Raw genomic sequence first — 14986 nt, 5'->3', positions numbered from 1 at the left:
CTCACACTTTGAATTTTCAATGACGCTATTCTCTACGTTGTGAACAGAAAAGACTTCAAAAGAAGGCCAAAATTCTGCTTATATTTATGGAACTTTGGGCCACCAACCACCAAATAGATAACTTCATGGATTTTTCAGACTGGGGAGAATAACAGTGAATTAAGGTGAGGAAGATAGTCCTTGTTCATTCTCCTCCAATTCCTCTGACTACACCAAGTCTAAGTTTGGTGCCAGGATGGTATCAATAACAACACTCAATTCTGGCTACTTTTCCTTTTAAACAAAAAACAGTCAGTTTCAAGGCATACAACATTCAGGAAGCATGTGTTTCTAGATAGAAGCTTTCAACAACACTTTTTTTGGGGGGGGGGGGATTTTCGAGACAGAGTTTCTCTGTAGCTTTTTGGTTCCTGTCCTGGAACTAGCTCTTCTAGACCAGGCTGGCCTCGAACTCACAGAGATCGGCCTGCCTCTGCCTCCCGAGTGCTGGGATTAAAGGCATGTGCCACCACCGCCCGGCAACACTTTTTTATTTTAAATTTTATTTTTACCTATGTCTGCCTTCTGTTTATGGCAAGTGCTATCAACTGTTAACTAAAGGTTATTTCAAGTGTCTTTTAAAAAATAATCATATTGATGCACAGATGTATTTTTAAAGGGAACATATATATGGCCAAACTTTTGTTAAGGAAAATATTTCATAAATACTACATTAAATCACCTCTTTGGTCAAGACACGAGTATTTGTGAAGTACATGTCATCATCAGCTAGTTAGCCACCGTGAAGAATGGAGGACCGTTTTTTAAGTACAGGCAAGTCAGAGGAGGAGATAACTGAAAAGAGAGGGTTCATGGACAAGGTGGTATTTGAGGTAGGACTTGAAGAATGTAAGTCAGGCAAGCATAACGGAAGAGAACTCTGAACAATATGTGTCTGGTAGCAAACTCTAAATCTTGATTTGAATGTTGGATAATGGGCTAAAACCCAGTAAACCCTACCATTAAATAGATGTATATTACTACATAATATTTTTTCCTTAAGAAATTTGATACTATCTTTGACAAGTAAATGTAAAGTCACTGAAGGGTTTAAGGTTTAGTTGTCTTAAAAAGAGAGGTAAATACTATCAAAAGAAAAGAGATGTCACAGTTTAAAAACATGGGAATCTAAAGTACCTACAATAAACTGTCAATAAAAACTGTTAGCTACTAAACAAAAATAATAGCTTTACTCACCTACTAAATAGTTTTATTTCAGAGGCCAAACTTACCTCATTTAAAGTTTATCTATTAAAATTAAATATTCTAAATTGGGCATGGTGATACACATGTTTAATTCCAGCACTCTGGAGGCAGAGGCAGGTGAATGTCTCAGTTCAAGTCCACCTTGGACTATAGAGGGAGTCCCACGACAGCCGGGACTACACAGAAAAACCGTCTTGAAAAACAAATAAAATTAAATATTCTATATTCCCTCAAACTGACGTGTGCATTAATAGCATTTATACCAAGTAATAAAGAAGACAGAATATCGGCAAGGTTGACTACTAGCATCACCCCCAAAAGGCTTGGTTCCAAGCTACTGCTGCTATTTGAAGTGGGGGAGGAGGGGTAGGGTATGTGTGTGGAAACTTTAAGAGGTGAAGCCAGAAAGTAGGTTGGGGGTGGGATGGGGAAGGGCAGGGATGGGCTGAATCTTGCCAAGTCCCTCTTCTTTGTCCACCATGAGGTAAATGCCCCCACCATGCATTTTACCTGAGCAGAGGCTGATGGAGGAAGTTCATTGGTTAAAAAATAAAGAAACTGCTTGACCCTCATAGGTTAGAATATAGGTGGGTGGAGTAAACAGAACAGAATGCTGGGAGGAAGAGGAAGTGAGCTCAGACTCAATAGCTCTCCTCTCTGGGGCAGATGCGATGAAGCTCCGACCCAGGATGGACGTAGGCTAGAATCTTCCTGGTAAGCGCACCTTGGGGTGCTACACACATTATTAGAAATGGGCTAGTCCAGGTGCGAGAGTTAGCTGAGAAGAGGCTAGATATAATGGGCCAAGCAGTGTTTAAAAGAATACAGTTTGTGTGTTGTTATTTCGGGGCATAAGCTAGCCAGGCGACCAGGAGCTGGGGCGGCAGGAACACAGCCCGCAGCTCCTACTACAAAAGGCCCAAACCAATAGAGCTAAGAACAGGGAGAGCAACTTCGATCTAAAGTCTTTTTTTCTGATTGTCAGGTGTTTTCTAACAGTAACAAAATGTTCAACATAATGCTTCACACAATTCAGCAAAAGGATGTCATTTTCAACATTTATATACTGTTTCCAAATAGCTCAGAAATAATAGTCTCGGAATTTCTTTGGCCATTAGCTCTTTTCGATTACCTTGGATTTTAAAATCATGTAACTATTAAGCATGGGATACATTTTAGGTCCCTTTCCTATCTCATTGTTTTCAGAAAGCCTAACCAGAAGGGGAAATCATTACAGTGAAAGTAAAACCATCACCAACAAGTCTTCACTTAGAACTTTAAAACACGTTCAACAGACATTCAATAATAACCACAAACATCAAACTACAACATGAATTATGGTTGAAAGCAGCAGCAGCAAGAAAAAAGATATTCGTCTGTTATAAATGAAAGCATTAGGAATGTAAAGGATGTATGTATCCTTAATATTACTTTTTTTTTTAACCAAGAAAATTTCAGTTCTTTGTTATACAAGGGAGGTGTTCGTCTTCATGCCCGAGACACCTTGGACAGCAACAATGGGCAAATGCATGGGGTCAACTTGGAAGCAGCCATATCTCAAGTGTAAAGTCATTCTGAAATTACTGTGTGGTATTTTATTCTAGGAGATTTTAACACCACTGGAATGGAACCCAGGGCCTCATGCACGCATAGTAGGCATTTCTCCATAAGCCGCATCAGAAGATGGGCTCTCTGGTTAGCTACATCTGGAAGGGCTGTCTTCGCCTTCCTTTGAAAATCGCGCATACAAGCCTAGCAGTGACCCTCCTGAGCTGCTTTAATAAGCAGACCAAAGTCAAAATTGGAGGCCAGGGGTGTGGCTCAGTGGTAGAGTGTTTGCCCTGTTTTGGAAATACCCTGGGTTTGATTTCCTACACTAAAACAAGATAGGTTTGATTGAGTCCAGTGTCTTCCCACATGGTATGATGTGGAGCATGTTTAGGGGAAGCAAGCTATTGCTTTAGTAGAGGGCTGAGGGGAAGTAGCAATTTGGAAAACCAAGGTCTTTTCAAAATCTCTTTAATGGGTGAAAAAACTGAGGCCAAGCATATGCAAGGTCCTAGGTTTGATTCCTTTCCAGCACCCCAAGAAAAAAGTTTACAATTTTGATTCCTTCCCAGCACCCCAAGAAAGAAGTTTACAATGGGTTGGAAGTGCAGGCTTGTAGTAGAATCTTACCATGAGTGCCTCAGGCCCTGGTTTCCAACTACATCATCACTAAAACAACAAAATCATGACAGCAGACCACACACAGTAACTGAGGACTAGAGAGCTCACACTTGGTCAGTAGGGCAAGGCAGAACTTTGGCCTCCAGCTTGCTATCCTCAGGCCACAGCTGGTTCTACTATTTAAGTTATAAAATAGGGCTCCTAACTGCCGGCAGGTAAACCATTAATTTACAGTTAACAATTGGCTCACAGTGTTACATTTTCTGGTTTGTGTTTACTTCAGTGTATTTAATTCTTCGTTAAAAACTGGGTACCCCAAAGAAGGTACATACACCTAAAGATTTGCTCTCCCTTTAATTCCGAGGAATGGCCAAGTTTAACTAAAAGTAACCATAAGAAGAAGGCATTCAGTCGACCTGGGCTATAATTTACCTATAACTTCAGTCAGCTGGGCAGAATCAAGGGGTTGATTGGTGATCAGGTGAGTTACTTCGCACATAATGACGGCCTATGTTATTCATAAAAGGTCACATTAATATGAACAAATACAACTAACCTTAACGTGTTAAGAACTTAACATCTAAAGAGCCTGCGCCACCAAAATGAGTTTTGTCTCCATAGTTCAAAGCTATGAAATGAGGGAGATTCCTGTATTTCTCTAAAACCCCCCAAAGGTGTTTTTTTTTTTTTTACTGCAATCGCTAAACCTGATTTTTCTTCAACTCCCCTGAACTCTGCAGATAAGGAAAGAATAAACAAGCACAATTTACGTGGCCAAAGACGTAGCCGTTCCCGCCCCCTCAGGGTAAGGAGGGGAGAAGCGGGAAGGAAGGGTCAAGGCTCAACTTTCAAAGCCTTGGGAAATCAAAGGTGAGGGCTGTTAACAACTTCCGTGTGCTAGCCCGACTTCCTTCTGGCGAACTTGGCCGTGCTCTCTACCCTTCTGCCCAGACACATCGGCGGGCCTCGATCACACAGGGACCCACCAGACCGACAAGGCGACGCGGTGGCTGGAAGCCTCCAACAAAGACGCCGGGCGCCCGTGCCCAGGTGACACCTCCCGGCAGCCCCGCAGCGGCACTGCCCGCCGAGGTCGCGGTCAGGGCTCGGGTCCCACCACCCGCCCCGGTCGGTCCGGGCCCCGCTTCCCCCGCGGCGGGCACAGGTGGGGGCCGGGTGGCGACACCCCGACGCCACCACCACGGGCCGGCGGCGGAGACGCCCTCCCGAACCACGCCGCGCCGCACCGCCGCTCGCCGCGCGACCGCGCCGGGGGCGGGGACGCTGTTACCTGCCGCGGGCTCTGCCGCTCCCCGCCGGCGCCGCTCTCCTGGCAACCGCGGCAGCCGCACGAAGGCCGCCAGCCGAGGGCCTGGTGACAGCTACCAGCGTGCACCGCGCGCGCCGGCGTCGACGTCGGCGGCCTCGGTCCCGCCCCCCCCCCCCCCCCCCGCCGCCTCGGCTCGCCGGCCCGCGCTAGCTGGCGCCACAGCGCCCTCACGCGGGCAATCGTGGGGGCGGCCGCGAGAAATATGGGAGGGAGCAGGTGTCTTCAACCAGCCAGAAGACAACCTGGGTTTCATGGATGGATGATGGATAGGGGGAACTGAAGACCGCGATCCAGAGAAGTCATCAATATTTTATACGAATAATTTCAGGCTTCAGAGTCTGTGTGGAATTGAGAGACAGTCTAGACTTCTTTCAAAGTTAGTTACTACCAAAGAGCTTTGTATGAACTATAACATGAAGGGAAATTAAAGTTTTTTTTTTTCAAATACTTTGGGTGTACAAGTTTTAAGTCACTTATGAGGAGCATACGATTCACTGTGTATTTCGCTATGTGTCAGTATTTAAGCATTTTATATTCCTTATATTCCTAAGCGCCTCAAAGAATAATTAGAAAACTTCTCTGACGTTGTTGAAACACTAAAGACTGTTTTGTTTTGCGGCCAGGTCTTGCCACATAGCCCTGGATGGCCCTGCACTCACTGTATAGCCCAGACTGGCCTTGAACTTGCAACAATCCTCTTGCCTCAGCCTCCTAAATGCTGGGATTACAGTATATGCCATACTGGTTGGCTTAAAGAACTTATTTGGAAATGCATCAGGTTTGTTTGGTGTGTGGTAATTATGACTATTATGAAATTATGAGATGGAACAACACTAAACAGGATTTCTGTCTTTGCTAGTTTTAGGTCGACTTGACACCAGGTAGAATCATCTGAAAGAAAGGAACCTCAATTGAGAAAACACCTCCACAAGATCCAGCTATAAGGCGCTTTTTAGTGATTGACCGGGGAGGGCCCAGCCCGTGGTGGGTGGTCCTGGGTCCTATAAGAAAGCAGGCTAAGCAAAGCCGCCGTGGGAGCATGCCAGTAAGCAGCATCCCTCCATGGCTTCTGCTTCAGCTTCTGCCTGCAGGTCTTGCCCTGTTTGGGTTTCTGCTGAGTTCCTTCCATAAACAACGACACGAAAGTGTAAACGGAATAAACCCTTTCCTCCCCAAGTCTCTTTGGTCACAGTGTTTCATGACAGCAACAGTAACCCTAATTAGGACAGTTTCCTTTATACAAGCTATCATTGACTGAAGTAACAGCCTTTCGTTTTTAAAGAAGTCCTATTGAAAGTCTAGGGTGTAATATATTTATTTATACCACACCATATCCTTTACTGTGTCAAACTGTCAAAATGTATCTTGTAGTAGCAATGAAGTTATGACTTCTTTGAGTCTTTTATTTCCGCAGTATGGTGGGTGTGCACATCAGCAATTACTCATTATTATCATCATCATTATCATATTTTTTGCTTCTCAAAAATTATATGAATGAACGCCGGGCGGTGCTGGCGCACGCCTTTAATCCCAGCACTTGGCAGGGAGAGGCAGACGGATCTCTGTGAGTTCGAGGCCAGCCTGGTCTACAAGAGCTAGTTCCAGGACAGGCTCCAAAGCCACAGAGAAACCCTGTCTCGGGAAAAAAAAAAAAAAAAAGTTATATGAATGATTGGTCCCACAACTCAAGATGCCAGACTCCATCCACTGGCTTTTCGTGGCTTACAGATACTTTTCTTTCTTTCTTTCTTTCTTTCTTTCTTTCTTTCTTTCTTTCTTTCTTTCTTTCTTTCTTTCTTTCTTTCTTTCTTTCTTTCTTTCTTTCTTTTCTTCTTCTTCTTTTTTTTTTTGTTGCAACTGTTTCAGTCCTGGAGCTATCGTGTCTAAAGCGAATGCAACAATTTTTGCGCCATCAATCTTTGTCATTTTTTTTGCATCAGACGGAAGCTAATAAACAGTCCTAATTCCAAAAAAAGGAGACTCGGATAAAGTGGGCTTTGGGGCGGACAATTCAGCTCTGGATCTGGGGAAAGTACCCACCTCTATCGTCTCTGCTCCCTTATCGTCCTCATCCCTACCCAAGCCATCCAGAGGAGCCTCCTCCGCCCCCAAGTCTGAGCTTTTTGCTCATTTCAGGGAGAGAAGCGCTCAGATGGAGCCCATCCATCATCCTTACAGCAGAGGCCAGCTCTGCTTGCTCCTTGTGCCCCCTTTTCCTTCTTTAGAGGAAGGTGCGCTCCAGGGTCGGGCGCCTTGGCAGTGCTTTCTCCGCCCGGAAGGCGGCGCTGTAGCCGACAGACGCCGTCCGTCGGATCCCGCCCGGCCACCGCGCTGCCACCGCGCTGCCACCGCCTGGGAGCCGCTTGCCCACGTGCTCCCACTCTGTCCGGGTTCTGGTAACTGCGGGCTCGGTCTCGGGTGGGGGCACGAGTGGGCCATGGCGGTGGCTGCGGCGGAAACGCGCGTGTTCCTGGAAGTGCGGAGACGGCTGCAGAGCGCGCTCCTAATCCTGGGGTAAGGGAGCAGGCGCCGGTGCGCGGGGCCGCGTGCCTGAGCCACGCGCGTGACCCAGGCGCTGGTGCACGCGCGCGGTACAGGAGCGCGGGTGCGCGAGACGCGGGGAGGGGAGGTGGCGAGCGCGTGGGGTCGTAGGCGCGTGCGCGAGACAATGTGCGCGTGCGCGGGACGGGATGGGGTGGCGAGCTTAGAGCTCTGTGTCCCTCAAGCATTTTAGCCTCTGAACCGTCTCCCCACCCTGTCTGCAAACTTTTAATTTCATATTTACTACACAAACAAGAAACTTGGCGGGAAAATAAAATTTTTGCTTGTGGTCTGTAATTGTAATGGTTTGTGTTCTCTTCATAGATTTGTGCCTATTTCTTTGTGCCAAGTGTTCAAATAGACAGCTGTATTATTATTATTATTATTATTATTATTTTATTATTATTGAACTCTTCTTCTTTTTTGAAACTTGCCAAGTAGCTGGAGTGGAGGTTTTGGATATGGCCTGAGAACTGAGTTCGAATCCTAGCCTCCTCACAAGGCTAGAATCGTTTTATCTGAATTTTCTCAGTTTTAAGATTGGGATTGAGTCTAAGCTCAGGACAACTCATTTGCCTAGCATGTACAGGCTCTGAGATCTCTCCCTCGTATTGGGGGTGAAGGGTGGAGATAAAGGAGTGAGGTCATAATTTCAAACAAATAACTGCCATTTCTGTCCACCGTGTTTGTTCATTAAGAGTACAAACATTGCCAAATAGAGCCCCTTGCAACCCCCATACAAACAAAATAAAACTCTGTAAGCAAGTTAACGAACCTACTTAGCTAGACAGCGTGTTTTTCTCCGTGGTCTTTTGACTACTAGCTCTCACACCCGTCACTTCTCCTACTCTAGTGACATAGTCTGGCTTCATTCAGCCATTTCACATGATGTCACTGTTTCTGGAACCGTGTTGATGCGTGTACTCAGGGTTCTCTAGAGTAACAATTTATTGAATGAATCTCTGTGTATATAGAAAGGGGATTTCTTAAAATGACTTACAGTCTACAGTCCAAATAATTCAACAATGGCTGCCGATGAATGGAAAGCCCAGGAATCCAGTAGTTGCTCAGTCCACAGGGCTGCGTGTCCCAGCTGGTCTTCAGTCTACTTTGGAATCCCAGAGAAGTGGACTCTAATGCCAGTGAAGGAATGAACTTGCCAGTGAGAGCAAGTGCAAGAGGGCAAAGAGCTTCCTTCTTTGGTATACATTCCAGCAGAATGAGTGGCCCAGATTAGAGGTGGCTTATCACAGCTCAGACTCAGGAGAAAGATGCGTCTTCCTACCTCCAAGGTCTGAATTACAAGTGGACTTCCTACTTCAAATTAAGCACAACTCCCTAGCAAGCATGCAGTTCATTTTTGGGTTTTAGTTAAGTCCAGATGTAGCCAAGTAGACATAGCTTTCACAGCATGCATTTTTGTTTCTATCTGCTTTCCCTAACTCTCTCTCTCTCTCTCTCTCTCTCTCTCTCTCTCTCTCTCTCTCTCTCTCTCTCTCTCTCTCTCTCTGTTTAAGTTACTAGGTTGGCCTTGAATTTAGAAAGATCCTCTGCCTCCATAGTATTGGGAACCTCCAACAAGGCTTTGAGACTCATGGTTCATCTGTGTTGTTGCTTATATTAGTATTCCTTTCCTGTTTCTTACAGAGTTATTTTCCATTGTCTGAGTCTTCCACAAACCACTTACTCATTTTTTTTTTTGCTGGGTGTTTTGTTTATTTCCAGAAAGTGTTTATTATGAGTCAGCTGCATTTGCTTTATAAGATTTGTGTGTGTGTGTGAGCGCGTGTATTTGCGGGGGCGGGGTGGCAGGGTATTGGAGCTAGGCAAGTGCACTTGCCACTGAGCCGCACCCCCAACCTTGTTTAAGGTCTTTTTGTGACATATATATACCCTTGGATCAATACCTAACTATCAAACAGTTCTCTAACGCGGTCCGTCTCTTTGGTTTGAACCATTCTAATGGGAATGAGGAGGTATTTCATGGTAGTTTTAATTTCCTTGGTGACTTAAAATGTTGAGAACTTTTTCATCTACTTTTGATAATCCTTGTGTGTTATTTTTGTAAAGTATCATGTGGTTTCTAGCTAATAAAAACAGGTTAGTCTTGCTGCCGAGTTGAAATAATATAAAGCCGCAGGTGTAAGTATGTGTGGATGTCTTCTGGCGTCTCTGGCTGACATTTTCACTTTCCTGATGTGGCCTAGTATGCCTTGTTGGAAAAGGTCTGGTCCTGAAGTGAGCTAGAGTTTGTAGCATTTGCATAGACTTGTTGAGCATCCCTAACCTGGAAATCCAAAGTGGGATGGTTAGAGATCATTTTCATTCCAGAGCAGTTTGGCCTTGTGTCTTAGGGATACTCAGTATATTCTACCTTTTGATGAGCAGAAATTTAAATCTTAATAAAATTGTAATGTCTTACAGCTTTACCTCCCTCACCTTTGTGAATATGTTCCCCTGGCGTTTATTTAGAAATGGGTCTTGCTGTGCTAGCCAGGCTGTGCCTGAATTCCTGGACTTAAAGGGACCTGTCTGCTTGCCTCAGCCTCCCACGTCTGTGGGACCTTAAGCATGGCTGATGCTGTGCTTAGCTTTTCTGTCTTTGTTTTCTAGTGTTGTGGGAGGTCCTTCCGCTCCTCCAGCCAATAGCCGCTGAGATACCAGCTCATTGGGGCGTGGTCTCTTTCCCTTTAAAAAAGCGGCTACTTCCCTCCTCACTCTCTTTACTTCCTGCTCCGGTTCTGGCGACTAGAATTCTTCCTAATTGCACAGAGGGCTGTTGTCTGGGACGGTGATCTGTAAGGTTTTTCCCCTTTAAATAAATACCACCCTATTAATCATAATTCCAAACTGGTGTGGGATTGTTTATGACTTACGCCTTCATTCTAGGAATGTCACCACTTTTGTTTCTATCTCTGGTATATTGGATTGATTTTCATGTTCACAGTGAAGTAGGAGTCAAAGTTTTTTATTATGTATGGATATCCATTGGTCCATGACCTTTAATTCCAACCATAATTTTTCCTCATTAGATAGCTCAGCATCTGTATGAGAATCAGTTCATTACACTGTATGCATGAGCATCCCTTTTGCCCTTATACTTTAAACCTGTGTCATTATAAGTGATTTATTTTTCAAGTAACACACATTTGAGTGTTTTGGTCAAGTATAATTTGACAATCTCTGTGTATTCACTAGAATTTTTAGTACTTTTATTTCTTGATATGGTTGAGTTTGGTTCCTCATCTTTATTTTTTAACTTTTTTATTAGTGTTTTAAAGTTAGTAATACAAAGTGATGGGTTTTGTTATGGCTTTTGTACATACATTATTTCTGTCACCTCTTTGCTCCACCCTATCCCCACCTGCTGGTCCCCTCCCTTCCCCAGTTTTCTTCTGCTTCATGGAAAATGTACTCTGTTACCTTATTTTCCATTTTCTTCTCTCGGCTTTCTTAAGAACTCATTTCCCATTCTCACTGTCCCCTTTCTCATTTTATGACCTATTCCTACACTCTTCCACACTTGTATAAAAATTAAAATATAGGATCCACAGCTGAGTGTGGTGGTGAACACCTTGAATCCCAGCACTCTGGAGGTAGAGGCAGGTACATCTGTGAGTTTGAGGCCACAGATATACAGAGTGATCTACAGAGTGAGTTCCAGGACAGCCAGGGCTACTTAGAGAAACCAGGTCTCAATAAAACCATAAAAGAAAAAAAGACAGGAAGGAAGGAAGGAAGGAAGGAAGGAAGGAAGGAAGGAAGGAAGGAAGGAAGGAAGGGAAGAAAAAGAAAAAACTTGGGGGTTGGGGTAGGGTGGGATCTAGGATCCACATATGAGAGAAAACATGGCGTTTGACTGAGTGTGTATGAATACAATGAGCTCCGGTTCCATCTGTTTCCTGAAAGTGCCATGATTTCTTTATGGCAGAGTAAATTTCACTGTGTATAGTTTCCCTTTCTTTGCCATTCATCCAGCCTGGGTTCGTTTCCTAACACGGTGAATCGTGTAGCAATAAGCACGGATGTGCAAGCATCTCTGTGACAGGACTTCAGGGTCCTTCAGATACATACCCAGAAGTAATGTGGCTCAGGCAGGAGGTAGTTTTAGTTTTGAAAAACTTCCATACTGCCTTCTACAGTGGCTACACCACTGCTCATAGTGGCAAATGGGTGAACGAACAGTGGTCAGGAAACAAAACAAAACAAAACCCATGAAATACTGAGTAGACGGAAATTCCTGGAAGAGTATGACAGCCTGAGGTGAGGTGTGGAGAGAAGTCTCTCGATGTCACATTTGCTTAGCGAGCTCAGTGGATGAGGCACGGGCTGTAGAGAGGGAGAAAGCATATCTAAATGGGCCATTGGGAGATAAGTCTCTCGATGTAACATTTGCTTAGCGAGCTCAATGGATGAGGCACGGGCTGTAGAGAGGGAGAAAGCATATCTAAATGGGCCATTGGGAGAAATGGGAACTCAGGGAGGAGTGGGCACGAGCTAAAGTCCCGCTCGCTCTTTGGCGCCCTCTTTGCTTCCTGACCACCCTGAGATGAGAAGCTCTGCCATATGCTCCTCCCGTTGCATTCAGCTTTCCTGCAGGCCCCAAGCTACAGGCCTAAGAGACCAGAACTGAAATGACCGATGCTGGAGATAACTTGGAAATTTCTTTTTTTAAGTGTTTTTCGCAGGTATTTTGTCACAGTGACAGAAAACTGACTTACACAGCGCTTCCTTTGACCAAGTACTTAGTAGCCTGATTGCCAGGAACAAAATAAACAGAAGGTCTTGATTTGCAGCATTTGATGATTTCTATGGTGTAAATATTTTCACCATGATGACTCTTAGCCTGCAGTATTTGCAGATTCCCAGTTACTTGTATATCACTGAATCTTACGGGATGTTGTAAGGGTGCTTGCTGCCTTTCAGTGTGATGTGCAGGCATTGGATAGCTTTAAGGGGGGTGTGTGACCCCTTAATAACAGTAGTAGGAATGCCTCAAGAACAATGCCCAATGCCACCAAAATTAGAGTTTCATCAGAGTGCACGTGACTTCCTTTGTTTCCCTCTTTGCTGCATTGTGTAGGCATGTCTCTCTCTCTCTCTTAAATTTCTATCTCTAGTCCTGATACAGTCCCTCCCAAGGAAACCTATCATTTTGCTTTTAAAAACAATTTTAAAAATATTTACTGGTTGTGTGGGACAATGCCTGCCTGTAATCCCAACACTTGGGATCTGGAGGCCAAAGCATCAGAAATTTGATGTCATTCATTACATAGTGAGTTTGACACTGGATTTGGAGATATGAGACCTTGTCTTAAAAAGTGTATATATGTGAGTATGTGTGTGTGAATGTCTGTGTGTCTATATGTGTATGTCTGTATAAATACATACTGGGAATCTAGTCTAGGGGCCTTACACATGACACCAAATTAAATGCTCAGCACCTCTTTTTAAATGGAAAATTGTCTTTATAGACTACAATTTGATGCTCAATACTCTTGGAATGTCATTTCCTTCAGAAACAGAGTATGTAGATGACATATATTGTTGACTTATGCATGTTTGTCCCGACACAAATTGGGACGCAGAGTGGGAGCCTGGGCCCTGGAGGGGAAAACTGAAGGGGCAAGAGACATGAGAAACGGACAGCAAGTCTGTATTCTGATCAAGCTGCCAACTTTATTTTTTCTCAGGAGCATTATATAGCAAAAGGGCAGGGGCATGGGTAGGTTGTTGTGTGATTGTTCTAACTGAAATGTCAGGTCTGGGGACTTCCCTAGCTGATTGGAAGAGATGAGGAAATACTGAGAGTCTGTAAATGTTTACTAACAGGGCGAATGCTAATTACCTCTGAAGCCTGGGGCCTGCAGGCATAAGTAACCCACAGGGGGAGATAAGGATTGTTTGGGCATGAACTTGCCCTACAGAGGTGAATATCTTACTTAATTTGTAAACTAAGACGGCTTGACTATAACCACAATACAGGTCTTTGCTCCCAGCACATGTACATACATTCACATCTATTCGTATCACTGTATCTATTTATGTATATCCTAAACCATGATTTCATAGCGGTATCCCTGGTTCTAGTCCACTACTCCAGGGTGCATTCTTGCTTTCTCCCTTTCTTTCCCCTTGTAACTAACTGTGTTCTTGCACAGGGCAAATTTTGCCTTTCATTAGCTCACAGTGTTTCTCTCCCTGGTCATTCCTCTGAGCCAACCAGGGTATTGCTGGATCCTTTCCTGTTACCTTTCCATTCTACCTGCTATAACACTCTTAGAGCCCAAATGCTTGTGTCCTCTTGAAATCTGCGCGGTTTAAATTCTAGATTCTCAGAGAAGTGATGTTAGGAGGCCAGGCCTCTGGGAGAGGTCATTAGGTTTCTGCTAGGTCAGGAGAGTGTAGCCACTAGGATGAGAGTCCTGCAAGAAGAGGGAGACCCCCCACCCCCCCACACCCCCACCCCTCCCACCCCCACACCCCCCACACCCCCACACCCCCCAGCCCCGGGTTTACCTTCCTGCAGTCTCCAGATCTGCAAGTTCAACTTTCTCAGGATGAAAATTAATACAAGTAGACTTACATCTGAATTGAATGTGTGTAAGCTTTTCTCCCTTGCCGTGATCTCCTAACAATACAGCGTGCGAACAGTTGCCATACAATCCACTCTGTTTGTGTTATGTGCAGTGTAGACAGTGTACTGATATAGAGTTGAATATTTTACATTGGTATGGATTTTGGTTTATTGATACACGTTTAAGGTCAATTTGTTATATGTATATTTCTACTCTTGCTTAAGTTATTAATGTTTATGCAGCTCATTTAAAGATGTAATGTATAATTAAAAATTACAGACTAATAGTCATTTATAATAATCATACTTATAGTTATGCTAGTTAGGTTTTCTAGATGTGCAGAGATATATTTCAGATGTATAGGTACTCTTCAAATCTTTCAAAGATGTACAAAATATGGCATTTAAAAATGCTTTAAGAGTTTAGACTTTTCTCAGCATTTTTGCTTCCGGCAGCATCAATTACTTTAGAGAGGTTGATGGACATTAAAGAAACTCGCTATGGAATTTACCTTCAGTATGACAAGGCTAGCCATTTGGGCAAGAAACTGTTCTTGCCTGGAGTACTTGATGGTATGCTGTATGAACTGGACATGTAGGACCCACAGAGAAATGACTGCTGAACTTTTCAAAAGACAAGATGGTCCCTCAGGGTTCCTAACTCACAGAAGAAACTGCCAGACATTCTTCAGGACACGGAAGAAAGCAGCTGATTACAAGGCAGAACAGGTCTTCAACTTTCCTGCTTCATGGATGAGTCTGCGGGATACTATGGGCCTGTAGGCTCAAGGTGGATGCCTCAATGTTACAAAAGAACTTGGGTAACTGTCCAGGAAGTGAGATGTGTTTGCCAATTCTAGAGTTTTGGAAGTTGCTTACAATGCACTTCCTGTTTACTTAGGTAATATTATATCCTTCTGGGGTCTTTGAAGAATTGAAGACAGATACTTATAGTTATGGATAAATTTTCTTAGTTATAGTAAAGGATAAATTAAATATAAAGCTTTAGACTCACAAAAATAGGATCGATGATAGAGTATTTTCCTTATGTTGCCAAATGTAAATGGACTAAATATTGTTATTATAATTCTTGCTTGAGAACAGTTTTGTATTTGTGATTTTAT

The 14986-nt window shown here is 44.0% G+C and overlaps 2 protein-coding genes across 9 annotated transcripts in view; one reads left to right on the top strand and one right to left on the bottom strand.

Annotated features, from left to right (window-relative positions):
• Dop1a (DOP1 leucine zipper like protein A) overlaps positions 1 to 4805 on the bottom strand; it is a 92218-nt gene extending 87413 nt beyond the window's left edge. For 7 of the 8 annotated variants that reach the window (XM_057768801.1, XM_057768799.1, XM_057768804.1 and 4 more), the window contains exon 1: positions 4706 to 4805. The gene's annotated coding sequence lies outside the window, so the exon portion shown is untranslated. The remainder of the gene's footprint in view (positions 1 to 4705) is intronic. The other variant, XM_057768800.1, reaches the window with a different exon arrangement.
• Positions 4806 to 7066: 2261 nt separating this feature from the next.
• The window catches only part of Ube3d (ubiquitin protein ligase E3D), a 138418-nt gene continuing 130498 nt past the window's right edge, over positions 7067 to 14986 (top strand). Inside the window, exon 1 of the mRNA XM_057767748.1 lies at positions 7067 to 7258. Within this exon, the coding sequence (XP_057623731.1) occupies positions 7182 to 7258 (77 nt within the window). The 5' untranslated portion in view covers positions 7067 to 7181. The remainder of the gene's footprint in view (positions 7259 to 14986) is intronic.

This window comes from Chionomys nivalis, chromosome 4 (assembly GCF_950005125.1).
Source record: "Chionomys nivalis chromosome 4, mChiNiv1.1, whole genome shotgun sequence".
Taxonomy (NCBI): Eukaryota; Metazoa; Chordata; class Mammalia; order Rodentia; family Cricetidae; genus Chionomys; species Chionomys nivalis.
The sequence above is the reverse complement of the archived record's forward strand: the minus strand, read 5'-3'. Positions and strand labels throughout refer to the sequence as shown.